At 36.3% G+C, this 27944-nt stretch overlaps 2 protein-coding genes across 2 annotated transcripts in view; one reads left to right on the forward strand and one right to left on the reverse strand.

Annotated features, from left to right (window-relative positions):
* Positions 1-12455, forward strand: part of DOCK7 (dedicator of cytokinesis 7) — a 201827-nt gene extending 189372 nt beyond the window's left edge. Inside the window, exons 48-50 of the mRNA XM_040627213.1 lie at positions 162-268; positions 9534-9701; positions 12390-12455. Coding sequence (XP_040483147.1) covers positions 162-268; positions 9534-9701; positions 12390-12432 — 318 coding nt within the window. The 3' untranslated portion in view covers positions 12433-12455. The remainder of the gene's footprint in view (positions 1-161; positions 269-9533; positions 9702-12389) is intronic.
* Positions 12456-15068: 2613 nt separating this feature from the next.
* USP1 (ubiquitin specific peptidase 1) lies at positions 15069-26853 on the reverse strand. Its single transcript, XM_040627214.1, has 9 exons — positions 26087-26853; positions 23684-23922; positions 22434-22554; positions 21755-21859; positions 21067-21227; positions 19224-19918; positions 18331-18501; positions 17495-17696; positions 15069-16575 (listed from the first exon to the last, which is right to left on the reverse strand). The coding sequence occupies exons 2-9, from the start codon at positions 23851-23853 to the stop codon at positions 15840-15842; spliced, it is 2361 nt and encodes a 786-aa protein (XP_040483148.1). The 5' UTR covers positions 23854-23922; positions 26087-26853; the 3' UTR covers positions 15069-15839.
* Between the last annotated feature and the right edge of the window lie 1091 nt (positions 26854-27944).

A 27944-nucleotide genomic window follows, 5' to 3' on the forward strand; every position in this document is an offset into this window, starting at 1 on the left:
GAGCCACCCAGATGCCCTGAGAAGTTTCAATATAGCCATAGAAATATATGCATTACACTTAAATGTAGCCATCTCAGTGCTAGGAAAAAACCATTTGGGTGAATTCTACCTCTGATTTTAGAGAAGCAAAAACACACTTGTTTTATTTTCTTATTTTACAGGGGCCTTTGGAAGTTGCCCAGGTTTTTCTATCTGAAATACCCAGTGACCCGAAACTCTTCAGACATCATAATAAACTACGACTGTGCTTCAAAGATTTTACTAAAAGGTACTCAAGGCTTCCCGCGTAAAGACCCTCAAACTGAGAAAGTCCAAACCACAGAGTGGTGTAAGGGTCTTAAGGGACGATGGAAAAGAGAAAATCTAGGGAAGTGGCTCACAACGAGGAACAGTTCGTGTATAACTCACTATTCCTTCAGGGTGTATGCACATCCCCCCACCTCTAATACTCTATATTGCCATATTTTTAATTTTAAAGATTAGAAAAGCCTAGACTCAAAATTTTAACAGGAAACTATTATTAGACTGTTTAACTATTTAACCTGAGAGTTGTTATTTATTTTGAACCTTCAGTGTGAAGGTTTTTGCTTCCCTTCCCTCATGAAACACACAGGCAACAACCTTGGAAGCAGAAAATTTGTGTTAAATCTTGTCTTTGTCATTGTGTGTCCTATTCCATGTCACTTAATCTCTGTGATCCTTCATTTTCTAATCTATTAAATAAGGATGATAATAATCTACTTCCCACAGGGAGGTTGTGCAAATGAGATGAAATAATATATAGGTGTGTCAGGGTCCCCAGGACCACCCCCAGCTTTAATGATTTGCTAGAAGGACTCACAGGACTCCACATATAGTTGCAGTCATGACCATGATTGATTTCTGTGGAAAGGGACAAAGTAAAAACCCTCAAAGGGAAAAGGTACGGTGCGTGAAGTTTGGGGGGATCCAGGTGTAGGCTCTAAAATCCTCTCTCGGGGGATTCACATAGGAGCTCCTGACTCCTCCAGCCGTGAGCTGGGATAGCACGTGTGAAATGCTGTCTGCCCGGAAGCTCAGTAGAGACTCTGTGCCAAGATTGTTGCTGGGGACTGTTCATGTAGGCACCTTCTCCCTGGCGGGTAGCAGAATTCCAAAAGCAGGTGTTCAGCATAAGCCACAATGTTTGCATAAATAGTGAGCCGCTCTTATCTTCTGGGAATGATTACCTCCCGAAATTCAAATTCCCAGACACTAACCGAGGGCTAAGCTTGCAAACAGGCCGTTGAAGGATAGCAGTCTCAAGCCTGCAGTTAACTCTTTTCTGCATAGATAATACTTGGCACATAATAAATAGGTGTTTGGTAAATATTAAATTTTGAAACAGTAGGAAAAACAGTCATTTATCAACTTGAGACCGATTCCTGCTTTACTAACACTGTAAGCACAATAGAGGAAATGATGGATTTTACGTGGTGATGCCAGGGAAGATGTCCCGCAGAAGCCGACATTCGATACGGACCTCGAAGGTTGAATATTAGTTTCTCAGGCAGAAAGGAGGAGAGGGGTATACTAAATAGAAAAGAAAAAAACCCAGCATGAGCCAAGTTCAGAGACTGCTCAGAGACTGTTTGGAGAAAGGTGACTAGTTTAATGAAGCTGGAACCATAGAATCTGTAAAGAGAAGCAGTCAGATACTGGGTAAGTCAGCTGGGGCTGGATTGTAAGAGAGCCTCGTGTTCCATGAAGTGAATGATGGGATGGTCACCGAACAAGCTGCATCAGAATCCAGTCTTTGACTCCCTTTTGTGGTTTCTCTTATCAAGTCATTCACTGAACATCTTTATCAGGGGTAGAAAATATTTCACATCAGTTTTGTCATCAGAAAATTACGAGGAATGCTAACATGTTCAAGTATTTTAAGATGGAATTTCCCCCGTTCTCATTGCAATAGCTATCATGAATTCTATCAGTTTCTCCTGCCTGAACATGGTGACTCTTTTAAAAGGCTTCAAAAAGCTTCATCGGAAATCTGAGATTTTAGGATCTGATTATCGGGCTAGACCACCTTCTGAGTTTGGCTTTAGGAAACAACAGGAAACATAGTTTCTAGTGTATGGAGCAGATGAACTGTGGTAGTAAAATAAAGAAATCTGCTTTATACTTCTAGAATTGACTGATTTCTAGCATTAACTTTCTTATCAGGGAAGTTTCGGATAACAACCAAAAACACCCTGCTACCTCTGTACCAGATGATCTTGAAACAATACATACTTCTTTAGGTCATAGACATTTAAGTGTAGATGGTTACTTTTCTTGCTGTTGTTTTGACTGCATTTTAAATCACACATCCTCCTCCTTGTGTATGTTGATGATAAGGTGATGAATTTCTGTAGTCTGCTGGTCTCTAAGTATTACCAACTGCAGAAAAGGTTTTCTTCTTAAATGACAAAAAGACAAAAAAAAAACCAAACCCACTACATAATATAAACCTTATCAAGAAAGTTAGCCTTTTTTATTTATTATTTTGTTTAAGTCATGCTACCTTTTATTTTTTATATCAATATACATATATATTTATAAAATTCACTTACAGTATACATATCTTATTTTCAATTAAAGTTAAAACTTTCTAATGGTTATAGCATTTCATCAAATATTTGAGTTTAAGTTGAATTTAAGTATGGTGTGGCTCACCAGTGCATTGGATCCTTTTTTTCTTTTTTTTTAAATTATTATTTTTTTGAGTATAGTTGGCACACAATGTTACAGTAGTTTCTGGTGTACAACATAGTGATTCACCTTCCCTATACCCTATGCCATGCTCACAAGTGTAGCTGCTGTCTATCATGGTACACTATTACAGTATCAGTGACTACATTCCCTATGCTGTGCCTGTTTTGCCTGTGACCTACTCATTGCATAACTGGAAACATGTGTCTCCCAATCCCCTTTACCTTTTCTGCCCATCTCTCTCCCGCACTTCCCTCTGGCAACCATTAGTTTGCTCTCTGTATTTATAGGTCTGATTCTGCTTTTTGTTTGTTCATTTGTTTTTTAGATTCCACATGTAAGTGAAAGAATATGGTATCCGTCTTTCTCAGTCTGACTTATTTCACCTAGCATAATATCCTCTAGGTCCATCCATGTTGTCACAAAGGCAAGATATCTTCCTTTTTTTGGCTGTGTAATATTCCATTGTGTATATATCACATCACCTTCATTCACTCATCCATCAGTGAACACTTAAGTTGCTTCCATATCTTGACTAATGTAAATAATGCTGCAGTCAACATAGGGATGTATGTATCTTTTCTAATTAATGTTTTCATCTGCTGTAGGTAAATACCCAGTAGTGGAATTATTGGATCATACGGTATTTCTGTTTTTAATTTTTCGAGGAGCCTCTATACTATTTTCCACAGTGGCTGTACCTCTTTTTCTTTTGTTAAAATTTTAATCATGAAATGATTGAGCCAAAGTACACGAACATTTTTATTGTCCCTTAGTATATCACACATTGCAGAAGGTTTCTAAGTATTAACATTGCCAAATACGCAAGTGTACTAATCTCAGTACACCTTGCTTTAAGTAATGCCATTTAGGTAGGGTGTCTGTTATTAATCAGTTTTAAAGGTACTTTAGTTTGCATTCATTTATTCCTAAAAATAATGAACACTTTTGCATGTGTTTACTTTTTATATTTTGGGGTTTATCTTTTAAAATTTGTTTTCGTTAAATATTGAATAGATTCAATATAGTATTTATAACACTGGCTATTAAAGAACAGGGAGACAAAAAATCACATACCACCCACCTTCTTAAGAAATAGCGTTCTCATTGCTTTGATATCCCCTCCTCGTATGTTAGTCTCTGATAGCGTCCTCCTTTCCTTTAGAGGCAACTATTATCATGAATTTCATGTTTCTTTTAATAATACACGATGTTTTGCATGTTGTTATATAAATGGACAATGAATATAATTCTGTGACTTGCTGTTTTCAGTGTCTCTGAGATATAATGTTGCTTTAGTTTATTTTTATATATTATATTGTATGACTATGCCATGATACGTTCATTTTTTTGTTGGTGGATATTTGGTGGTTTCCAGTGCTTTTGTTTTTATTTACAAAGAGTACTATTCAAATATCCCTCTATTTCTGAATTGACAAGAGATTTTCCAGGAGTTATATCCCTAAGAGTAGTGTTGGTTCATAGGTTCAACTTCAACCAGATAATGCCACTTTTTTTTCCCAAAGTGTGTAAGCCATTACACATAAGGGAGCTAGGAAAAAGAACACAGAAAAACCCAAAACCAGCAAAAAGGAAGGAAATAATAAAGATTAGAGCAGAGATAAATGGTATGGAAACTAAAATAAAAAATAGATCAATAAAACCAGGAGCTAGTTCTTTGAAATGATCAAAATTGATAAACTTTCACCCAGACTCAACAAAAAGAAAAAAACACAGAGAGAGGACTCAAATAAGCAAAATTATAAATGAAAGAGACAAATAACACCACAGAAACACAAACAATTACAAGAGAATATTATGAAAAATTGTGTGCCAACAAACTTGACAACCTTAGAAGAAATGGATAAATTCCTAGAAACAGAACAACCTACCAAAACTGAAGCAGGAAGAAATAGAAAATTTGAACAGACTGATTACCAGCAATGAAATAGAATCTATAATTAAAAAAAAAAACAACTCCCAACAAACAAACGTCCAGGACCGGACAGCTTCGCAGGTGAATTCTACCAACTATTTAAAGAGTTAATACCTATTCTTCTCAAACTATTACAGAAAATTGAAGGGGAAGGAAAGGCCAGTATTACCCTGATACTAAAACCAGATAAAGATACCACCAAAAAAAGAGAACCACAGGCCAGTATCTCTGATGAACTTAGATGCAAAAATCCTCAACAAAATACTAGCAAACCAAATCCAGCAGTACATTTGAGAAAATCATTCACCACAATCAGGTGGGATTTATTCCCGGGATGCAAAGGTGGTTCAGTATTCTCACATCAACCAACATGATACATCACAGTGATAAGAGAGGATAAAAACTATAGGATCATTTCAATAGATGCAGAAGAAGTATTTGGCAAATTGCAACATCCATTCATGATAAAAACCCTCAACAAGATAGGTCTAGAGGGAATGAACATACCTCAGCATAATAAATTGGTAAAGAAGAAGTAAAACTTCAACTATTTGCAGATGACATGATACTATATTTAGAAAACCCTATCGATTCCACCAAAAAACTATTAGAACTGATAAATGAATTTAGTGAAGTTTCACGGTACAGAATCGATGTACAGAAATCTCTTGCATTTTTATACATTAATAATGAAGCAGCAGAAAGAGAAATTAAGAAAGCAATCCCTTTTACAGTTGCACCAAAAATAATAAAATACCTAGGAATAAACCAAAGAGGTGAAAGACCTGTACTCTGAAAACTGTAAAACATTGATGAAAGAAATTGAAGATGACACAAAGAAATGGAAAGATGAAATGCTTATGGAAGCACACACACAAAAAAAATCGCTACCCAAAGCATTTTACAGATTTAATGGAATCTCTATCAAAATACCAACAGCGATTTTTTAAAGTTTTATTTATTTAAGTAATCTCTGCACCCAGCATGGGCCTTGAACTCAAGACCTCGAGATCAAGAGTTGCTCACTTTTCCAACCCACCAACAGCATTTTTCACAGAACTAGAACAAATAATCCTAAAGTTTGTATGGAACCACAAAAGACCCCAAATAGCCAAAGCAATCTTGAAAAAGAAGAAACTGGAGGTATCACAATTCCAGACTTAAGTTATAGTACAGTGCTGTAGTAATCAGAACAGTATGGGACTGGCACAAAAGTAAACACATAGATCAATGGAACAGAATAGAAGAATCAGAAATAAGCCCACAATTATATGATCAATTAGTCTTCAACAAAGGAGGAAAGAATATGCCATGGGAAAAAGTCTCTTCCAACAAGTGGCATTGGGAAAACTCAACAGCTACATGCAAAAGAATGAAACAGGACCACTGTCTTTCACCACACACTAAATGGACTAAAGACCTAATGTGAGACTCGAAACCATAAAAATCTAGAAGAGAGTACAGATGGTAGTTTCTTTGACATCAATCATAGGAGCATTTTTCTAGATATGTCTCCTAAAGCGAGGGAAATAAAAGCAAAAATAAACTACCGGGACCATATCAAAATTAAATGCTTCTGCACAGCGAAGGAAACAACAAAAACTAAAAGGTAACCTGTGGAATGGAAGAAGATATTTGCAAATGACATATGTGATAAAGGGTTAGTGTCCAAAATATATAAAGAAATGATACAACTCAACACCCAAAAACCAATAATCCAATCAAAAAATGGGCAGAAGACATGAACAGACATTTCTCCACAAAGAAGACATCCAGATGGCCAAACAGACACATGAAAAGATGTTCATCACCACCATCAGGGAAACACAAATCAAAACTACACCTCGCACCTGTCAGAATGGCTAAAATCAACAACAAAAGAGACAGCAGGCATTTGCCATGATGTGGAGAAAAAGGAACTCTTGTGCATTACTGATGGGAATGCAAACTGGTGCAGCCATTGTGGAAAACAGTGTAGAGATTCCTCAAAAAGTTAAAAATAGAACTACCCTGTGATGCAGTAATTGTACTACTGGGTATTTACCCAAAGGATACAAAAACACTAATTCAAATACACGTACCCCTATGTTTATTACAGCATTATTTACAATAGCCAAATTATGGAAGCAGCCCAAATGCCCATAGATAGATGAATGGATGAAGAAGAGGTGGTGTGTGCGCGCGCACACACACACAATGGAATATTAGCCATAAAAAAGAATGAAATCTTGGCATTTGCAACAACATGGATGGAGCTAGAGTGTATAACGCTGAGAAAAAAGTCTGTCAGGGAAAGACAAATACCACACAATTTCACTCAGATGTGAGATTTAAGAAACAAAACCATAAGTAAAGGGAAAAAAAAACAGGCAAACCAAGAAACAGACTCTTAATACAGAGAACAAACTGATGGTTACCAGAGGGGAGGAGGATTAAAGAGTACATTTATCGTGATCAGCACTGAGTAATGAATAGACTATGTCGAATTACTATGTTGTACACCTGAAGTCAGTGTAAAACTTTACGTTAACTACACCGGAATTAAAATTAAACTTTTAAGAACTTGAAAACAAAATGTTTAAGACAAATTTAAATCTCACCAGTAATGTTTGAGAGTTTCTCTTGCTATACAACTACACTACTACTTAGTATTGTCTAACAGTTTAACTTTTACCAGTTTGATGGGTGTGAGATGATACAGGATTGTGGATTAAATTTGCATTTCTCTTTTTCAAAGAAGTCGAATATCTTGTCAGATGTTAGCCATTTCGCCTTCCTCTCTGTAAAATTACATGTTCAAGTCTTCTGCCATTTTTCTATTGAATTCTTTTCCTTACTGATTTCTGAGTATATGATCTGGATATATACTTCATTATTTGTAAGTATCGTAAGTATCTTCTCTGAATTTGGGGCTTGCCACTTTTTTTTTTCTTAATTCTTTAATGTAGCTAAAGGAGTCAGTCTTTTCTTTATGACTGTTTTTTGTATCTTTTAAACAAAAGGTGAAGAAGGCAAAAATGGCATTTTTTTTTAATCCACTTGCAGTTGATTTTTGAGTATGGTTCAAGGTAGGGATTAGTTTGACTTTTGTGCATACTGATAATTGATAATTATCTCAGCATCATTTATTAGCTGTGGCATGAATTGGGTCAGATTTCTTTTCCATATGGATATTCAGTTGACACAGTACCACTTATTTCAAAAATTGCTCTCTCTTCTGCTTTGCGGTATTATTATAAATCAGGTGCTCGTGTTGGTATGCATCTGTTCTGTGATCTCTATTATCTTCCATTGTTCTGTTTCTCTTGAGCCAATATCATGCTCTCTTAATTACTGCAGCTTTGTAATAAACTTTGATATTAGAGCAATTTCTCTCACCTTTTGTTCAAGGACTATTTTGAGCCCTTTTCCTTTTGATATAAATTATAGAATCAATTTATCATTTCCTCCACCGCCCTACCCCCCTAAAACTAATAACCTGAATCTGTAGATAAGTTGGCAGTTGGAACTTCTTTAGAACTTGACTCTTCCAGTCCAAGGATATGACCTAGTTCTTATTTACTTAGATCTTTTGTTTTCTTAGTATTTTGATTTTCTTTGGAGGCCTTATATATCTTGATTTTATTCCTTGGTATTTCATACCTTTATGTTTTTGTTAATGTTATCTTTTAGAATTATATTTTGTTTGCTGGCGTACAGAGGGCAGCTGAATTTTGTATTTTTATATGAGGATATTGTCAAATTCACTTGTTAATTGTAATAATTTATCTGTAGAATCTTTTTTTTATTTTTACAGTGATGTTTGGAAGCTCCAGTACTGTTATTCTGAATAGCAGTATGATAGAGCACATCACTTTCTTGTTCCTGATCTAAAAGGAAAAAATGCTTACTATTAAGTATAGTGTTTTCTTCAGGTTTTTTGCAGATGCTTTTAATTAGGTTAGAGAAGTTCCCACCTATTTGCTGTTATGCTGAATTTTCATCATGACAAATTTTAGAACGTTATCAAAGGGGTGTGTGTGACATTAGTGGAACAGTTTCCTAGTCTTGTTTAGGAGTTTTGCGACTGTGTTTATGGGAGAGATTAAATTACACTTTTTCTTTACAGTGCCATTAGGTTTTGGTATCCCAACCTTGAAATAGGAGTTGGAAACTCTTCTCAGAAATGTTTTTCCCCTTCTGTACTGTAGGATAATTGTGTTACACTGGGATTACCTATCCTTAGAATGTTTAGTAGAATTTGCAGATTGTTGTTTTCTGTGTGGAAAGATTGTGATTTGACTTCAAGTTTGCTCTGTTCTTTTTATGTTGCTTAGCTCTTTACTTTTAGCTTTTTAAAAAATATATCTATAAGCATTAAACACTATACGTTTTCCTCTGAACATCATTTAGCTGCAATTCTGCAAGTATTGATAATGTGTACATTGTTTAACATCCTATAACTTTGATCTATTAGGGTCCGGGTACTTTTTCTTAAATATCTGAATAAGTTGGACTAAGTACTGTTATCAAGGACGATTCATTTAAGCAGCTTATTTGAAAAGCAGCTTATTTGAAAAGCAGCAAACCACTGTGCCAGACGGCATTGTTCCTATAGAAGTGAGTAGGGTTAAATAGTCTAATGGGGATATATGGAAAATGGCTTAAGATTTAACAGTAAAAAATATACAATTTTCAATTAAATGAAGACTGTTAGTAAATGTTAGAGTGTAAAAGAGCTCAAGTTGATCATCTGTCTGTTCCCTGCCTCACCCCCAATGCAAGAGAGGATATTTAACATTCAGCCGGAAAACTGAATGACATCATCATGGTGAATGTGTGTAATAGCATCAAGCTCTCAAACTATGCCAGAAGAAATCTCTTGGTAACACACTGTTCTTCCTAGGTGTGAGGATGCCTTAAGAAAAAATAAGAGCTTAATTGGGCCAGATCAAAAGGAGTATCAAAGGGAACTGGAGAGAAACTATCATCGCCTTAAAGAGGCCTTACAGCCTCTGATAAACAGAAAGATCCCTCAGTTATACAAGGCAGTATTACCTGTCACCTGCCACAGGTATGCTCATTTTTTTTTCTGTTATTTTGGGTATCTTCAAGAAAATGAAATCTGCTTGAATTGTTTAATAGTAATTAGTGTAATTTTTATTACATGGTTTCAGCTATTGTCTCTTGAAACCTAACAAATTCAACTAGCCTACTATGAATCAGCCTTCAAGATAGAAGTCAGTTCTTTCTGTTATTTGAGAATATTAAGTTGTGTTAAATACGCATACTAACCAAGACACAACATGTAAGTCTGGCCTCCTAAAACTATTTCTTTTAAAGTCCTGTCACACTTTATTTATAGGGGAGAATTTACTGGAATGTATCAGAAGCCAGATACTCATTTTCCTCGGCCCTAACAGCAAATAGTATTATAGTATGTTCTTCTAGATTTGTAGTAAAGCAGGCGGCCCCGCTGAGTATCAAGAGGGCTTCAGTATTTTTCTACACTAATTGTGACAAATAAAATAATACTTACCTTTAAGAGGTTGTTACGTAAATTAAATTTTAGGCATGTAAAGTTCCTGGGACAGTATTTTAACATTTTACTTTAACACCTGAATTCTGGAGAGGGCATGATAACTGCTAAATGTTAACTGCCCTTTTTTGCATTTTTAGATCCAAATATACATACAACCATTGAGTATTTTACCACCCTTTTCTTTGAACTAGCAACAGTAAAGCTATTAAACTGTACCTAGTTAATAAGTTAATATCTGGAAGGCCTTTGAAGTTGCTTATATGAAAACAATGTACATGCATGGTATAACGTACTACAAAAGAAAGTGAAATGAACTATTTGATCATCTGGAAATTAGCCCCTGTTCTTCAGTGATATAGAAAAAAAATCACACATGCAGTCAAAGAATGTCTACTAAGTGCCTACTGTAGGTCATGGCCCCTACATGGAGCATTACTGTAGCTCTGCAATAACAGAGGGAGACACGGGCCTTTTTAAAATCCTCTCTTAAGGATAGAGAACAAACTGAGGGTTTATGGAGGGAAGTGGGGGGGATGGGCTAAATAGGGGACGGGTATTAAAGAGCGCACTTGTGGTGAGCACTGGGTATTTTAAGTGACGAATCACTGAATTCTATTCTAGAAACCAATATTGCACTGTATGTTAACTAAATTTTAAATAAAAAATAAAATTCTGTCTCTGGCAAAATATTTTGCATCCACCATCCTCTACTGATACATTTCCTCTTAAAATTCTCAGTGGGAATCAACACCAGTCCCCTTTACTTTGTGCTTCCCCCTCAGTCTTTTTGGAAGCTTTGCCTCCATGTTGCCTTTACCCACCTCCACTAAACTCATTGGTGCAAGGTCCTGGGAAGAGGGTACTGGGTCCTTGACTTGCTTCCTTCAAATCTGCAGCCCATTTCTGTGGAGATATTGTATCCTTCCGATCTAAAGGAGCTTTTCCCTTAACACCATAATCCTGAGTTTTGCCTTCCTCTGTGATCTTTGTTATTTATGGTCAATCACACAAGCTTTTCTTAATTTTTTTTTTTTTTGAATTAAACACTTTTGGGGGTTGCTGGTGTGGTGAACAGTGTCTAGTTTTCAAGACTGGTATTTTCCCTGGAACCAGAAAACCAAGCTTTGAGATTCAGAGATGATCTTTTCATACCTGCCCTCACCTTTCTTGGAGATCTAAGCCTCAGGGTTTAATCTTAATGGCAGGAAGGATAAACAAAAGAAACCAGTTTCAGGATGGAGAAAAATACATTAAGAGGTATTGAAGAATATTATCCTCTTCACTCTTAATTTCTTGAGAATTTAGAAAATAATATTTCTTTAGAATCTGTATTTTGCTGATTAACATAACCTGAAATATTATTTTGCAGTAGGCTTAAAAGCTGTTAAGATAGTGTTTCTCAGTGTGACCTGGGACACACAGAAGGGGATCCCTGAGGCCCTTTAAGGTTTCTAAATCAAAATTAATTTCATATTAATACCAAATATTTACTTTTTTCCCTGTCGTTCTTTCATGAGGGTACATAGAGTTTTCCAGAGACGACATGCAATGCAAATATTGTAAAAGATTGAATGCAGAAACAGATGAGAATTTAGGCTTTCTATAAGCTAGACATTAAATAAGAATGCCACTCTTCTAAAATTCTTACGTTTTTTAAAATAAACAGTGCTATTTATAGTAACCTGATGGGTTATTTTATAAAGTAATAATTTAAAATTTTCTTAATTTCTAATATGGTAAATATCAATATAGAATCTACATGAACAAAAGCTTCCTGGGGTCCTCAATTTTTAAGTGTAAAAAGGACCTAAAACCCAGGAGTTTGAGAACCACCAAATTCTTAGGATTTAAAATTTTAAACAAGCAGCACCTCCCTTTCCCTTTTAATAATCACAAATATTTTCCTGAAATCTCTCCCCTTATCTCTTTGTTCCTGTTTTATCACAATTATGTAATACACCTATTGGACAAATGAATAAATTAATGCACTTGGCAAAGTGATTACTGTAATATACTTTTAATCTATAAAACCAGAATATATAAGGCAAAATGTATAGGATGAACATGTAACTTGAAAGTTAAGAACTCTGATGACAAAAAACATTTTAAGTTTTTGATGGCAAAACTTTGAGATAGCTCTGGCAGAAAGAAGTATGTAAAGCATAGTTTAAAGGAATATGCAAAAAATTGTTTACTTATATCCTTTCATTTTCTCCCCAGAGATTCCTTCAGTCGGATGAGCCTGCGCAAAATGGATCTTTAAAATAAATGCACTTGTCTTATTCATTTGAAGAGAGCCATGTATTCAATATTGAGTGTGAAAAGAAGATTTATTGAAAAACAAGACTTGGGGCTTTTTTCTGGAAATTCTAGCAGTAATTTACTACTCATTGAAGAACGCAGTGGCCAAAACAGTATCAAATGTAGATCACTGAAGTTTGAGAATCATGGCCATGGTTTCTCATGTTCTGGTAATATGCTGTTATCTTTTTTTAAGACTCAAAAGTAATGACTCACTATACATTTACTATTATTTATACCATAGCTAATGTTAAATTTATTTACTTTAAGTTTGTATTTTTTAATTTATATTACCATTTATAGATTCATTTTGGAACCATTTTAAATGTAGTAATGCTTATTTTAAAGGTACTATTAAATATGTGAACGTTTACACTAATTTTACTGAGTGAGACTTTAAAAATTTTTGTTGACAAAAGCAGAGAATCTCTACTTGATTCAAGAACTAGTTCCAAAACTAGCAGTTTTAAAAATGAAAACTGACATTTTATGGGCCAGAGCCCCAAATTAAGTAAGTGAATAAATGGGTAGAGGTAGATATTGATAACTGGTTTGTGAAGTCTTAAAACAGGTTTCTAAGGTATTTTCCATTTAGAAACCAAAATTTAGGATAAATTGCAGAGTAACTTTACCTGATGAAACTTTTGTCTATAAATAACAAATACTGGGATAGCTGCTACCAGTCACAGCTTAATCTTTGACTCTCAATCTTGTTACACTGATAGTAGTATGAACCTCAGGACTCTCAGCAACTAAAGTGAGTGATTCCTTTGTTTCAAATTAAACAAGCCAGTCATTTTATGAGTTTGGTCATCTCAACTAGTAAACCAGAAATCTGCTTTAGAGTGATCTTATATCACCATAAAAATGACACTGAGAGCTGGTGTTTGATTTTAATCTACCAGTTGAATGAAAAGTTTTATTTTTTAACACTTGTATAGACTTTATAAAGTGTCTGTAAAAGGTAAAATTAGCTGTTTTAATTGAAATTACGAGCTAATTTAAAATAACTCTGACATGAAAAACTAAGGCAAGAATCTTTTCGAAAGTATTTATTCCAATTACTTGGCAAGTTTATCCAAGAAACTACATATTAATGATTTTTGGAAGTGTTTTGGAAAATGTTTTTTTTTTCTTTGTGTAGTAATATAGCTTATAGAAAGGCATCATTTTTAATTTTCCTTTCGATCTATTGACCAGTGACATGAAAAGTGATTGAATATGGTGCCTTCATTCTGTAGTTGAAACAAGATTTCAAAAATGTCTGCATCTCCTGAGACCACAGGGGGATGGCTGATATCCTTTCTCCAGCCTACCTGTATAACTAGCAGTATTATCTCAAATTCACCTTATCTACATCAATTCAAAGACTGAATCATAAAAAGATTTTTTCAGATGAGTCAACAGTATTGGACCAAAAGGGGTGAACTGAGGAGTCAGAAAGGCATAACCTCAAAAACAAATTTGGGGACAGAGGATCCACATGAACAATAAGGAAAGACAAGGAGTCAAGAATGGAAATTCATTAAAACAAAAATAAGGTAACAAATACTCTCCTCTTTAGGGCAGGGATGGGGGAGGTATACATAAGGGAGCGAATATTAAGTAATCCCTAGGTCATTTCTCATTATATTATGTAGCGCTTGGAATATTTCACATAAATCTCAGTGATGGTATCAAGAACTCTAGAATTTATATAATTTTGATTTAATTACCATACAGTACTGTTTTCTGACTTGAATAAAAACAGGCTTCCTCTGAGAACAGTGGTATGCTACTGAACACTTCCTTATTACCCACGTACTTCAATTTGCTTAAAACATAAACTTTCTCATATCAATCTATACCAATAGTTCTTAACATTGGCTGTCTCTTGAGTATGAGGCCCAGGCTTTATCCTAGAACTACTCCATCAGAAGCTTATGAGTAGTGTTCAGGGCTGTTGCATTTTAAAAGTTCCATTAATAATTCTTACTCTATCAGAAACTTAGGGGTAGTGTTCAGGGCTGTTTGTTTTTAAAAGTTCCATTAGTGATTCTGAATGTAGAATAAGCTGAGAACCATAACGTTTTTATCACACCATCTTGTGGAAGAATGTAAGACATGACTTAACTGTGTGACTAATTTATTAGTTGACAGGTACTCCTATTTGCTGAAATGAAGTTATAAAAGTGTTATTCTAATAGCATTTATATATTCTTTAGAATTGTTTTTAATGTCTTAAGTCATAAAGTAATTGATCATTTACCAATTTAACATACATTTAGAATGAAATTTTAACCACATTTCTGTGTGTGCACAAAGCATCATCTTTACGGATTCCATAGTTATGTCTACTTTAAAGGACAACTTAGAATGCAACAATATTTACTATAAACTTCTCAAGTATGACAACATGGATGGACTAAGCCGTTACTCCTATTTGAAAAATCTCTTCACCTCCAACTGTCACAGTATTATTAAAGGTAATTATGCATGTTTATTCTCTCCTAGGTATGTGTCTGTATATATACATATATTATATATACACATACATTTTCTTAATAGAACTCAGCTATAGTTACGGTAAAAAAACAATGCAAGTAAAAAAATTTGAGCAGTTGTATACATAGTTGTTAAGCAGTTTTAATTTTATTGACCTCCTGGGTTTTAAAAAAAGTTAAATTTAAGGTCACACCTCTAAATTTGATATACTATATACAGATCGTGCAGAATGACTATGAAGAGATACAAATTAGTCCATGCCCAAAGATTTACTAGAATACAGAATCATTTTCATAAATACATATAAAATTCTTGTGAAGATAGGACTGGCTGCCCAGGTTTTCTGAGACACTTTTCAAAGTGAGTCAAGGCACAAAATATACACTACTGTGAATACACACATATTCCAGACTTTGTGCCTCTAAATACAGCCCATTAAAGATTTGGCTCCATGACTTATAAAACTAAATGTACTGAAATGAGCTTCTGCTTCTTAGCTGAAAAACCACAGGACCTATAAACATCATATAGATAATTACTCCAAAATATGGAGATACAAATACAAGCACTTTATTTTAAAAAGCAAACACAAAAGATAGGTGTAAACTCGAAAGTGTTTAAATGCTTCCCCTTTGAATAATTCAATTAAGAACCTATACAAGTTTGTTCCCAGAAGCTAATGCATCACTAGTCTCTACTACAGGAAATGAATTCTAAAAATTAACATGGTTTTCAGTAATTCAAATTTCACTATTTATATAAAAACCTAGAGACCAATAATATCCAATAGCTTCAAAAGATAAGCTAGACTCTTTGATGTAATCAATCAACTTTACCAGCTTTTGTCCAGGTCTGTTTAATATATACATAAGGAAAATACTCACTCTATAATTTCTTATAAAATAGCAAATAAGGAGTAGATGTAGGAGATGTAGATGGGGAAAGAGAATTCAAAAAGTCCTTCTCTTCTGTAACTTTCACTTCAGAATCATCAAAAAGTAACCACTTCCCCTCATACTCCTTGAGGCTTTGCACTACATATGAAATTTTGTTCTCAAATCCACTAAAGTTAATGCCTGCTTGGTCACTGGATTCCTTGTTTGTATCAAATTCATGGGTTCCATTAGTATTGTTAGTCTCAGAATTTCTATTTTCAACAAATGCTGTACTGGCAACTTTATCAGGATTAGATGCTTTGTTGTATAGCTCATAATCCGCTTTGCTCTTTTGTCCTCCAAGAAGTCCAATAGCTTCTGCATTTTTTTTGTTCAAAACTTTACTTGGCTGTGTATTTCCACTGACTCTAATTGACAGTTCTTCATCATCATAATTTTCAACCACACCCCTTGCTTCCTCCTCATTCAATGGTTCTGGCTTACCTACTTCACACATTTGGTCGATCACAAAATTTCCCTTATCTAGTTCTAAACTGTTAAGGTCGGTGACTTTAACAGAAGCAGTGTAATGCCCACTACTGATGGTAATGCCACTGTGCATCACAACCGCAAATAATCCATAGCTGTCGTTGGTTGGCTTTGTGCTCCATTCTTCTAGTGACAATTTAAGAGGTGTCAGTAAAGGAGTGTTGATCTTGGAAAGTCCACCACCATAACAATCAAACCTTCAGAAGGAAAAAAAAAAGGGGGGTTTTCTGCAATTCCACTTTACATATATTCAGTTTTACCCCCAAATGTGAAACCAAGTAGAAGTCTGAATGACCCTTAATATTTAGTGGTTATAGAAACAGAAAATAAAAACCAGACTCTCTAATTTTGTATACTTAACGTACACAAAGAAAAAATACTGAAATAAATGCTAATATTCAGCTGTTTCTGTGAAGGATATATGGCATTCTCCCTTTCCTAATTTTATACAATGAGAAAATCAGTTTTTTAAATGCCATTTAACTTGAAAATCCTCTATATTTTAGTAAGTAACTTTAATGTGAAGGCTTTCTCCACCAGGATTTGGGGGAAAAAAACAGTAGCCAAGAAAAAGTCCACTGAAAGAAAGCACTATGTGTCCTCTTTAGGCACAATGAAGTGTGTAGAGACCCAGTGGGAAGCCCTCGTGGTAATTTCAAACAATTCATTAACATGTATACATCTCACCAAGATACTTAAATTTTTAACAACAGAAGAATCTCTCATTCTTTAAAGAACTAGTTTGACTCCTGGCTTACCTTGAAAATGAAATAATTTTGCCTTTTTCTCCCCTCAAAAAAAAAAAACTCAATGTATATAAAATATCTGTTTGCTGCTTTAATCAATTCAACGTGAAACTGTTTCTAATAAGGACTGAAGATTAAAAGATGTGGGAAGAAATCCTAGAATATGTATTCATATACCAAAAGGATTTAAATTGATGCATTTTTACAAGTAAACTAAAAGAGAACAGACTTTTCTAAGGTAATCTTTATAAATTACTTCATTTCTGTAGTTTATATTATAATGCTATTACACTATTTTGTTACTATTATAGTATTTTGAACAAAATTTCTTACAGCAGCTCATTTTTTTTCATATATTTATAATACTCACTCCAAGCCACTAGCAGCAAAGCACTTCAAATGAATAGTTATAACTTCAGGCATTTTGTCAAACAAAAGACTTCGTTCAGCTTCAGTATAATGATGGCAATTTTCACAGAAATATTTATCTTCTCCTACAATCCTCTCCACTGAAGCAAACTGTGAAATTGCCCATCTCAGGGTCTTCATTTCTGTTTTTGGCTCTGGAGAAACTACATAAGAGAATTCCTTTCACTCACAAATGAAAAACCTCTCAGACGTTTAAAATTAAACAAGTTCCATGTTCAAAATTAGCATGCAATTTCAATTGACTAATCCTTCCCAAATAATAAAAACATTCCTTAAGTTTCAGAAGCTTGTTAAGTTCATCCTCAACAGTATACATGTCTTTTAAATATTTGGGCAGCCAAAAAGCTTTCAGGTGACAGGGATGGCAAAATGAAGATAACCTACTCTCTGAGCGTTAAGACAGACTTTAGTTTAGCTATTAATTTCTAGTATCTGAACAGGTTAAGCCAGTCTCGTGATCACTTCCCGTATCCTTTCCCTACTTTTAACAGTGGCTCAAATAATGTTGCTTGAAGGCTGAGATATCCAAAAGTTAAAGTGTTTCATGTTCCCATTTTCCCACTGTACAACATCAAAATAAAGATGCCACAATTTTCCAAATGCTAACTGTTAACGAGTGAATCTATATGAGCAGAAAGATTTTATTATACCAGAGACACTAAAAGCCAGCTCTTTTTTCTCAATAATTATACAAGCTACTATTAGACTGTTTTTCATTGAAGAAAACCACTTATTCCATGGTCCACACAAGTCCTTAAAAGACTCAATTCTGCTTACTTTCAGAACTCTCCTCTACTTTGGAAAGCTCATCTTCTTGTACTGGTACACTGATGTCCTGAAAATCTTCTCTTCTTTCTGTTAAACTTTCACATTCTAAGCAACGAGTCCTTAATACCAGCTGACCTTGAAATAATTTCTCTACTAGCTCAAAACCAATTTGCTCTGCACCTAAAAACAAAAACAAAAAAACAAAAAAAAAAAAAAAAAACAGGAAGACTTTTCAGCACATTCCACATAACCAATAGTTCATTTACAGTGTAGCATGAGTAAAAGGTTAATTTTTATATCTAAACTTGCTTATTAGCATTAAGAGGTGCCTTACTCATTGGGCCTATAAATTCCCTGTAAAGATAGTATTGAATATGAATTACTGTTGTTTCTAAGAAAGAAAGTCACAATTGTGTCATTTAATTCCCTTCCCAAAGACATTCCTATAGGAATAACCCCAAAATAAGTATGACACTGTTGGTAAAACCATTAACCATGTCAATACATTTTGTCTGAGATCTGGATGAAACTAGGTAGAAATCCAGTTTCAAGTACAGTGTAACTACTTAGTTCTCTAAAAATGTATTTCATTAAATGCAACTTCTTGAGTTTATTGTCAAGTACTGCTTTCAGAAGGAGGCAAAAAAATAACTAACTCCATTAAAATGTATTGAACTCCCCTTGTTTATAAACCATAAATTAACATTACCTTACATTAATATCACCTTAAGATTGAGATTTATATACACACAGCAGTGTTTAAAACACCACACAGTTCATGTTGTGTTAAAATTATCTTAAAACTCGAAGCAGATTTATATTGTACAAATATCTAAGAACATTACAGTTCTGCAGCTGTTAATCCTCCTACCTATCAAAGTCTAAGAATAAATTATACTGACCTTTGTTTATGGGCTTAACTTCATTAACATTAACAGGCTTAACATTATTCCCTGGAGACTCAAGTTCACAACCATTAGCTGTGTTATGATTTTCACACTTCCCCAAGTCCTCTTCAAGATCATATTCATTTTCTTTCGACTGTCCTTTGGATCCCTGGTTTGTTGTTATTTTCCCCAGACTACAGAATTTAGAAAGAATGCTGGGTTGCTTAGTAGCAGGCTTTAACCAATTTATTTTAACTCTTGATTTCTTTTGTGAGGGTCTTGCACTTTCATTTTCAGAAACATACTTGGGGATTATTTTAGAAGGAATCTCTAACGTATCACCACCTGTAGCTTTCCTTTTTGATCTGGTTTGTCTCTGGTTCTCTTCCAATGACTGGTGTTCCTTGGATACTTTAACTTTTTTCTTCATGTTACCAAATTCAATGTCACTTTTTCTTTTCCCATTTCCTTTTTGGAGTTTTTCTTTATAATCTTCAGAATGCCTCAGATTGTCCATCTCTATGCTGTTAATACCATTCATTTCCTCTTTCTGATGAGGTTTTTCTTCTACCTTAGTGGATAATTCTACCACATTTTTTACTTCTTCTTTTTTTAGGAGTTGGCATGTTTCTTGAATGTTTCCCAAAATACACTGTAATACTTCCTGTGCATCATGCTGTAGATATCCTTCATACATAGGGTTGAGTTCCCTATAAATAAAAATTTCCATTTCATCTATTCTAGTTTTAAAGACAGAACACAAAAGCCCTTTCTACAGAGAAATTAATTCCTTTAGAGGGATATCAAATTATTTTAAAAATCTAAAAACATTTAATTCAACTAATTTGAAACTTCTTCTTACCTGAACTTGTAAATTTTACCTCCTATTCATTATCACAAATGCTTTCATCCTCTTCTAAATACTAGTAACAGCTAGTATACATATATTTTACCATGTACCAGGTTTTATTCAAGATGCTTTTTTATGTTTGTTAGATATATAATGTAATTCTAACAGTTCTATGAGGTAAGTACTATTATCACCGTGGTTTACAGGTAAGGTAGCTTGCTCAAAGCCAGGACTCAAACCTGCTCTTGGCCACCATGCTACACTACACTGCTCATCAACAAACACAGACAGTGTATTTATACCCAGGCCTCTTTTTTTTTTTTTAATCTTTACACCCAACATGCGACTAGAACTCACAACCCCTAGAGTAAGAGTTGCATGCTCTACCAACTGAGCCAGCCAGATGCCCCACCCTCAGTCTATTCTTAAACTAAATAACTTTTTAAAGATTTACCCTATAACAGATAAAGCTATTTTATATATTGGATAAAGTTTCATTTAAGACAATAGAAAAAAATCTAATCCAGTTAATAGTTCTGCAAGCACACACAACAAAACTAGAATATTTGCAATTTACAGTTCTTATGTATATTTTGAAAAAAAAACCTATAATTCCTAATCTGAAATTTCTTAGGACCAAATGTAGTTGACAAATTCATTAATTTTCAGATCAAAAATATGGCACTTCAATATCTTTCACCAACATGATGGGGGCAGTATTCCATAATTAAACATACTATTTCTACAGAAAAATGTATGAATATTCACATTATAAATAATAAAGCCTATAAAAAAGCCTCATACCGATTCAGATCTAATGAATTTATTAGTACCAAACTTACCAAAGAAATGTCTAATTTCCAGAGCCTCGGGGATACTAGGGACTGTAGATCTGTAGTTTCTGTTTTCCTTGCCCTTTATTCCCCCTATTTGTTCACATATCACTCTCCTCCAAAGAGAGCAGTAAGCTGCTAAGCTGGAATCCTAAAATTATATTAAAGGCTATACCTGAGTGTGTTAAGCAGTCGCCTTGGCTGAGTAGCAAGTTCATCTGTGTATTTCTCTGGATTTAAGAGAAAGCTAGCCTGAAGCTGTTCAACTGAAATGATCAAGGACTGTAAACTGCATATTAGTTCATAACTTGCCAAAGAATCTTCTTTGCAATTTCCCTGTGAAAAAAGAAACCCATAAACCATTAAATAAAGTACATTCCCCCTTTTCTGTCTCACTAGACAATACTAGCTTTGCTAAATTTAATTTCATTATAACACTAATTTTATGGAGGTATACAAATAAACTAAAATTTTAAGAGTATTTTTAATTTCTATTTGGAAGAAAATGGTTTTCTGATTGTGTAAGTCAAAAGTTTCATTATATTTACTTAAATTTTAAAAGTGAGTACTTGAAAACACAATAAATAAGTAGCAGATGGTACAATGGTATGATAAACTGACTGTGGCATATAAATGACAATGTTTATTGGTAAGCAATAAATTGGAGGGCAGGAGAAGACACTGTAAAAGGTGATAATGTAGTTAGCTAACCTATAAGAATAGAAAAAAATGCCTTTCTGAAAACAGGATACTGAGAAATTTAATTGCTTCCCAAATCCTCTGTGTATTATTACTTTCTCATTTCTAAGCAAGTGAATTTCCATTACTTTACTTTTTATATATTCTGTTCTTTTATTTTTTACCTTATCTTTTTGATTGGTTTCCTCTTTTAGGGCTTCTTTCTTCCTTGAAATAATATTAAATAAGTGCTTCACTCCAGATTTAAAACCAGGACAAAAATATAATACCTATAGAAAATAAGAGTGTCTGAGTGTTTGTTTACTGAGCAAACAATATACCTAAAGTCATTAAAACACTATCTACATTTTTTGTAGAACACTTTTAAATAAATGTGCATTAGTTAAAATTCTGAGAATATTAGATCAAAAATTGTTTTCTATTTCATCATAGTAGCCCACTGTCTTCCCTCACAGGCAGCAAAGCACTGAGGCTGGGCACATATTGCTAAGACTTATGGTTACAAGGGTACAACATAAAGCAGAATTTCAAAGGTTAAAATTCATGTCACCATAGCATTAAAAATCAAGCAGAAAAACTAAGGGTTTGGCATCTGCCGATTAACCAAAGTCAATTCAATTTTGTTATCCCAATTTTATTTAATGTATCACTTTCTCTCACCCCAAAGGAAGCTGGTGACACCCAATTTAGATCATTACTTTAGTCCATTCTAGTTTATTTACAATCAAAGGCAAAGACGTATGGACGATTAAAATACTCCCAATCATCTGAAATGCTCAGAACATTAAATGTGACATCATGCTTTGCCTACTAAAGCTTTATTATATAGCAAAATCAATTTACCTGAAGTATACTATTAAGATAACAAGTATTGCCGAGATTATTCAGTCCCACAAATGGTAACAAATTTTCTCTCTTCTCACAGTTTATAGGTGAGGACTGTGCTGCAGGAACAACTTGATCACTATTAAGTACAGAGCAGAGAGAGGTTTTATGAAGTGTAGTATCTTAAAGAAACAAAGTGCAAATAATACCTCCTTAGATTTAGTCTTTTCCCAAAAGTTGTATGAACTGAAAAGCATATGGACTTTATTCAGGTGACACTTGAGAAGAATCTGTACAGGTGCGAAAATTGCTACAGACCCAGAATAAAATTTTACAAGCACTTTAAAAATATACACAACAAGCCTCTAAACAATTCTCATGAAGCTGTTAATCCCATTTTAGAGAGTAGAAAATTGAACTGGTACTGTGATTAATAAACCCTATGTGACATTTTGAAAAGTAGTCTAACTCAATAAAAACCTGGAAATAAGCTATGACAGTATCTAGGAGAGGCTGTACTACCTAAGAAATCAGGTTCTGTTAAGATTAAAAGGAAAGCGTCTATAAAGAGAATTACACAGCTGTCCTTCACTTTAAAATGAATTGTTCAAGTTTATAATTCTTTTACCTTACTTTAACAAATAGTAGGTCCTCACAGCATTTTTATTTATTTTACAGCTGCTACTTACTACTCTAGCACCTCAAAGTGTTTTAAACGTAAGATTCACATCTCCTAAACTGATTATTGGTAAATATTAGGAAATTACACGAGACCAAATCCACTTTAGTCAAATACAGCAGTGCACCTAATTGCTGAACAGCGACCTAATGTAGACTACAACTAGAACAGCAAAATATTCCATTTTGTTCAGATCTCAGTCACTGAAGGATTTATTTGCATCAAAGCATTTTTAAGTTTATCTTAAATTGTCAACTATACAACAGGCTTGATAATTCATACATATTAGGTATGACTATAAAGTTTAAATATCTCAAGAACTGTCAAGTCTTCTGAACCACACACAAAAAAATTTCTTTACCCTTTAAACAGACTGTGCTACACTACGAACAAGTCTGAACTGAAAAATAATTGTAGCCAATAAATATTTCTTCAAGTTAATCTAATTGGCTAATAGGTTTGTCTCACTACTGTGTGTGTTTGCCTTCAAAGACTATCATATCAAGTCAGAATGTCTGGAGATATCAAAGTTCACTGCTTCTTCACTGATATGAAATTTTGAAAATACAGAAATATACTTGATACATACATTTCAGATCCTCTATATTCAGAAGCCTTTTCTTCGTTTTCTTGAGAATCCGTGAAATCCAAGGCTCTCTTAGTTTCCTTTTTCTGAAAAAACTTCAAGGAAAGTCTGTTTTTCTTTGATGGGCTACCTCTTGAAAGCCCATTACTTTCACTAGGTATGACACCAGGCATTTTCTCTTCAAATCCCAAGGAGGTGACAAGAATTAATTTATACAAGGATATTGTAATCACCAACCATATCTGTTAATCGCAGAGAAAAAGTCTCATTACTTTTCAGTTATCCACTGTAGGCAATAAAATCATTAATTCTGAAAATTTACCAAGGAATGGAACTAATTAGAACTTCACATTTAAAAAACCCAGTGCTTGGCCAATAATAGGCACTCGATGCTTACTGCTTAAATGAAGGAGCTTGCCATTTGTCCTTAACTTTCTTAAACAACAAAAAATAACAGACACTGAACTTCCATTAGTCTATTAGATTAAGGGTCACATCACGAGCTATCCCCATTTTAGTATATCTACAAAGTAGTATTGAGTAAAAAGCTAATTTTTATTTTAACTTATTCAGTAAATACTGAGCAACAACCATCTGTAATTCTTAAGTAGAGGGTGAGAAAGGGATGAATGGGAAGTCAAGAGTGCTAGAAGTGAGTGAATCTTACTTCCAAGGTCTTTTCCAGTCATTACTATGAATACATGAAATAAAGTCTCTAAAAAGCTTCTCTAAAGTATAATTTGCACAAGTCACTATGTTGCAAACCCAAAACTAATGTAAAGTTGTGCATCAACAATACTCCCAATTAAAGTATAATCTGCATATAAGCAAAGGCATAGATCTGGTGTTCAGTTATACCTAAAAAGTCGAGTGAAAAGTAATAAAACATGCACAGTTAGGCTAGTGGTGTAAAGACATGCTGCACTTTGCGCAGACCAACTTGTTATGCACTGAACACCACAATACACTACTGGTTTTCCACTTTTTTAAACTATAATTTTTTTAGTGCTGCTTAGAGTAGAAAAAAATATTTTGACTTCTGCAACCTTTTTTTTCCTTGTTAAAACTTTTGGATGAAAAAAACCCCAGCAGTATTTGTGATAGTTATTTAATACACCCGTCCTATTGTAAGATATCTGGGGGAAAATTATCTGACCAGAATATCAGAACACAAAAGGTCGACAATGACTTTCAGATATGGACACAGTAATAGGATGAACAGTAAACTAACAAAATTCACTCAAACTCCATCTTTACTAGTAAGCATTTCACTCGGCCGCTGATCTCGGATTTCGGAACACTGAACTCGGTAGTGAAACCACATTTTTGAGACTCAACTCAGAAGTAACTGGAAAGTTGACCAATTTCCCCATCCAACTCTCCAACTCAATTTACCCTCCTAGTCACTTAATGCTACTGATGGAAAACTATCGTGAATGATAAACCAGTCTAAGCGAGGTTGACAGGGATCTCTAAGCAGTAACGATTCTTGTCAAAGGTGTTTCTTGGGAACCAAGTCTTATAAATGATGGAAAGTGTATTCTCTAACCGGATTTAAATACATATTAGAAAAAAATAACCGCGCAGGTGAAATAACGGATGAATCCTAAGCAATAAACCCTTCTGGCTCCCTCAAATCACTAACATTTAACAACCTTGACAATATCACATTTTTACCAAGTACCGTATCTTATGCTACACCGCTTCTTGCTCCTGCCCTTCCTGAAATCTAAATCAGTTTTCGCAGAAAACCCAATAAATCGAGCATGAAACACTCTTGAACAAATGACAGTATGAACATTCAGTCTCATTAGTTTTAAGTTCTTCCCTTTACAAGACGACACGACTCAATTCCAATTTTTCAGGAAAAACGTAAAACAATCAAGGAAAGCATCCTCGACAAAGGTTTAAAACACGTGGCCTTCTAAATACTTCTAGAAAAACTGAGAGTGCGCGATAAAATTTAGCAATACCCAACACCGGACAACGTTGAGTGGAAACATTTTCTCCAGACCCCGCATCACTCCAGGAACGCAAAAGTGAAAAGACGAGGCTGTGCTGTCGTCCGTGCCCGTCAGACACGGCCCGGGCCCGGCGGGAGGCTGGCCGGTGGCGACTCCGGACACCCGCAGCTCCCGGCCCCCTCGCCCGCGGAGTTGGCCTATTTACGCCCAGCCCGCACCTGCCTCCCCAAATCCCTGCGGCGGCAGGAGAGGCATCCCCTCACACACACACACTCCGGTGCCCGGAGGGCCCGGCTGGCAGCTCAGCAAGGGCGCCGCAGCGAACTGGTCCTGGCGTCCCCCGCGGCGCCGACGCCGGGGTCCCAGGGCAGCGCCCCTCGGGAGCCAGCCGAACTTGCCTCGGCGCCCACGCACCGGCCCCTCCTCCCCAGGCCCTCCTTACCTGGTCATGGCCCAAAGCGAGGTTCGCGGCGGTGACGCCCCGAGTGCAGCCGGGATGGGTGTGGGTGCGACAGGTGAGACCCTGCCCGGGGCCCACGGGGCCCCCGACCCAAGGAAAAGCTGGCTGGATTGCCCTCCCCTCAGGGGAGTGACCATTCGCTCTCAAGAGCGGGAACCCGGGCTGCCGCTCGGTCCTGCCCTGTGCCGGCACCAACTACATCCCGCGAGCGGCGCCCGCCCCCGCCCGCCCCCGCCCCGGGATGGCAAGGAGCACCAGAAGTAGTCCCGCTCGCCAAGCGCCTGAACCGCTAGGGTCTTTCCCACTCCACCACCGAGGGGAACTTGGCGCGTTTTCCTCACTCTCAGGACCCCCGTGTTTTAGCCTCCGCCCGCGCCAGCACTGCGATTGGAGGTGGCGTCCTTCGAAAGTGCCAGTTCTAGTCTCCACGCTGCAGAGACGCGAAAGGCAGGAGCCGCCTCGCGGACGCCACTCGCCCCCCTGGCACGCACGGGCTCCGGAACCAGCTGGAACGGTAGTTTCCCCAAGATCCTAACGGGTTCTGCAGTTTCAAATAGCGCAGGCAGCGTCACGGGCAGCTCGCGCGGGTCCTCGCTGAGGGCGCGCGCTAGGTGCTGGAGGCCTGGCTGGCGGGCTCGAGCCTCACACCCTTTTTTTTTTTTTAACCATTCGTGCGCGCGAGTTGAGGAAAAGCGTACGGGTCGGGAGACGGGACAGGGAGAGGATGGGACGGTCTCCTTCCTCGAGAAGACGACGCTAGGTGCTCAAATCCACCAATCTGCGATGAGCAATCCCCCAAACCTTGCCCCCCTCCCGCCACCACCAGGAGGAGCCAATCAGAAGTACCTACACAAAAGCCAAGTGGGTGTGCAGAAGAAGGAAGCCTAACCAATACCAAAAAGAAGAAAGGAGAACTCCACCAATCATTGCTAGATATGCAGAGTACCCTTCAGGAGCGGTCCCCTCCTTCCGCTCTCATTGGCGTTCGAGTGCGCGCTTTCACCGCCGACTGTTAAATCTGGCTCCGCGTTTTGTGAATCCTCGACGGTGGGACGCCTCCGAGGGTGCGGTTTCCGGAGTGAGGCCCTCACAATAAGTCCCGCCCCCCTTTCTTGCGTACGCACTCGGGCGGGGTTACTAGGGAGACTAGTTTCGGAAAATGGCTGACGGGTTTGCTTGGTGCTCGGCGCCTGGACTTTCTGAGTAGAATAACAGTCCCGACCCCCCGGCCCCCCAACCGAAACCAGAGCTGCCATGGTTAACAGCGAGTTCTCAACTGAGGCTCCTTCCTCAGCCCTTCTAAGCCTCATTTTCTCCCGTTTACACCTTTCCTTTCCCAGCCAGACAAGGAGGAAAGAGCTTTTTAAGGCCCAGCTCTGGCTGGGGGAGCTAGAAAGGGTTTCTGCGCGAGCCCTTACTAGGGCTCAAATGCGGCGAGGCAGGCCTTATCTGGTTTTTGTTTCCTTTTGTTGGTATGCTTACCTTACAAAGCAAGTGATGGAGTTAGGATAATTCAGTCCAAATTCATTTTAAGCGTGATTTTAGGTGCCTACTAGGGTGCCACGCATGCATTTTTCAAGGAGCTAGGGACAAGATATGAATGAAATATATTTCCTGCTCCATAGGAACTACATTCTAGATAGGGGCATTAAACTAAAATGATACGAAATAGTGGTAGGGAAAGGAGATAGAGTGGGCTATTCTAGATATGATAGTCTGGAAAGACCTCTGAGTTGACATTTGAGCAGAGAGCTGAAAGAGTGAAACTTGGAGGAATCTCAGGGAAGAATGAGTCAGGCAAAGAGAACAGCAAGTTTAAAAAGTCCTCAAGCTTAATGTG

Source organism: Ursus maritimus, unplaced genomic scaffold, assembly GCF_017311325.1.
Source record: "Ursus maritimus isolate PB19 unplaced genomic scaffold, ASM1731132v1 scaffold_12, whole genome shotgun sequence".
Taxonomy (NCBI): domain Eukaryota; kingdom Metazoa; phylum Chordata; class Mammalia; order Carnivora; family Ursidae; genus Ursus; species Ursus maritimus.

Excerpts from the sequence above, each read along its gene's own strand:
- USP1 (XM_040627214.1), bottom strand. The coding sequence starts at position 23,853 with ATGCCTGGTGTCATACCTAGTGAAAGTAATGGGCTTTCAAGAGGTAGC. Across the intron at positions 21,860-22,433 it reads ATCTTAATAGTATACTTCAG|GTATTATATTTTTGTCCTGG; the intron begins GTAAATTGATTT and ends TATTTTCTATAG. Across the intron at positions 17,697-18,330 it reads AGTAGAGGAGAGTTCTGAAA|TTTCTCCAGAGCCAAAAACA; the intron begins GTAAGCAGAATT and ends TCTCTTATGTAG.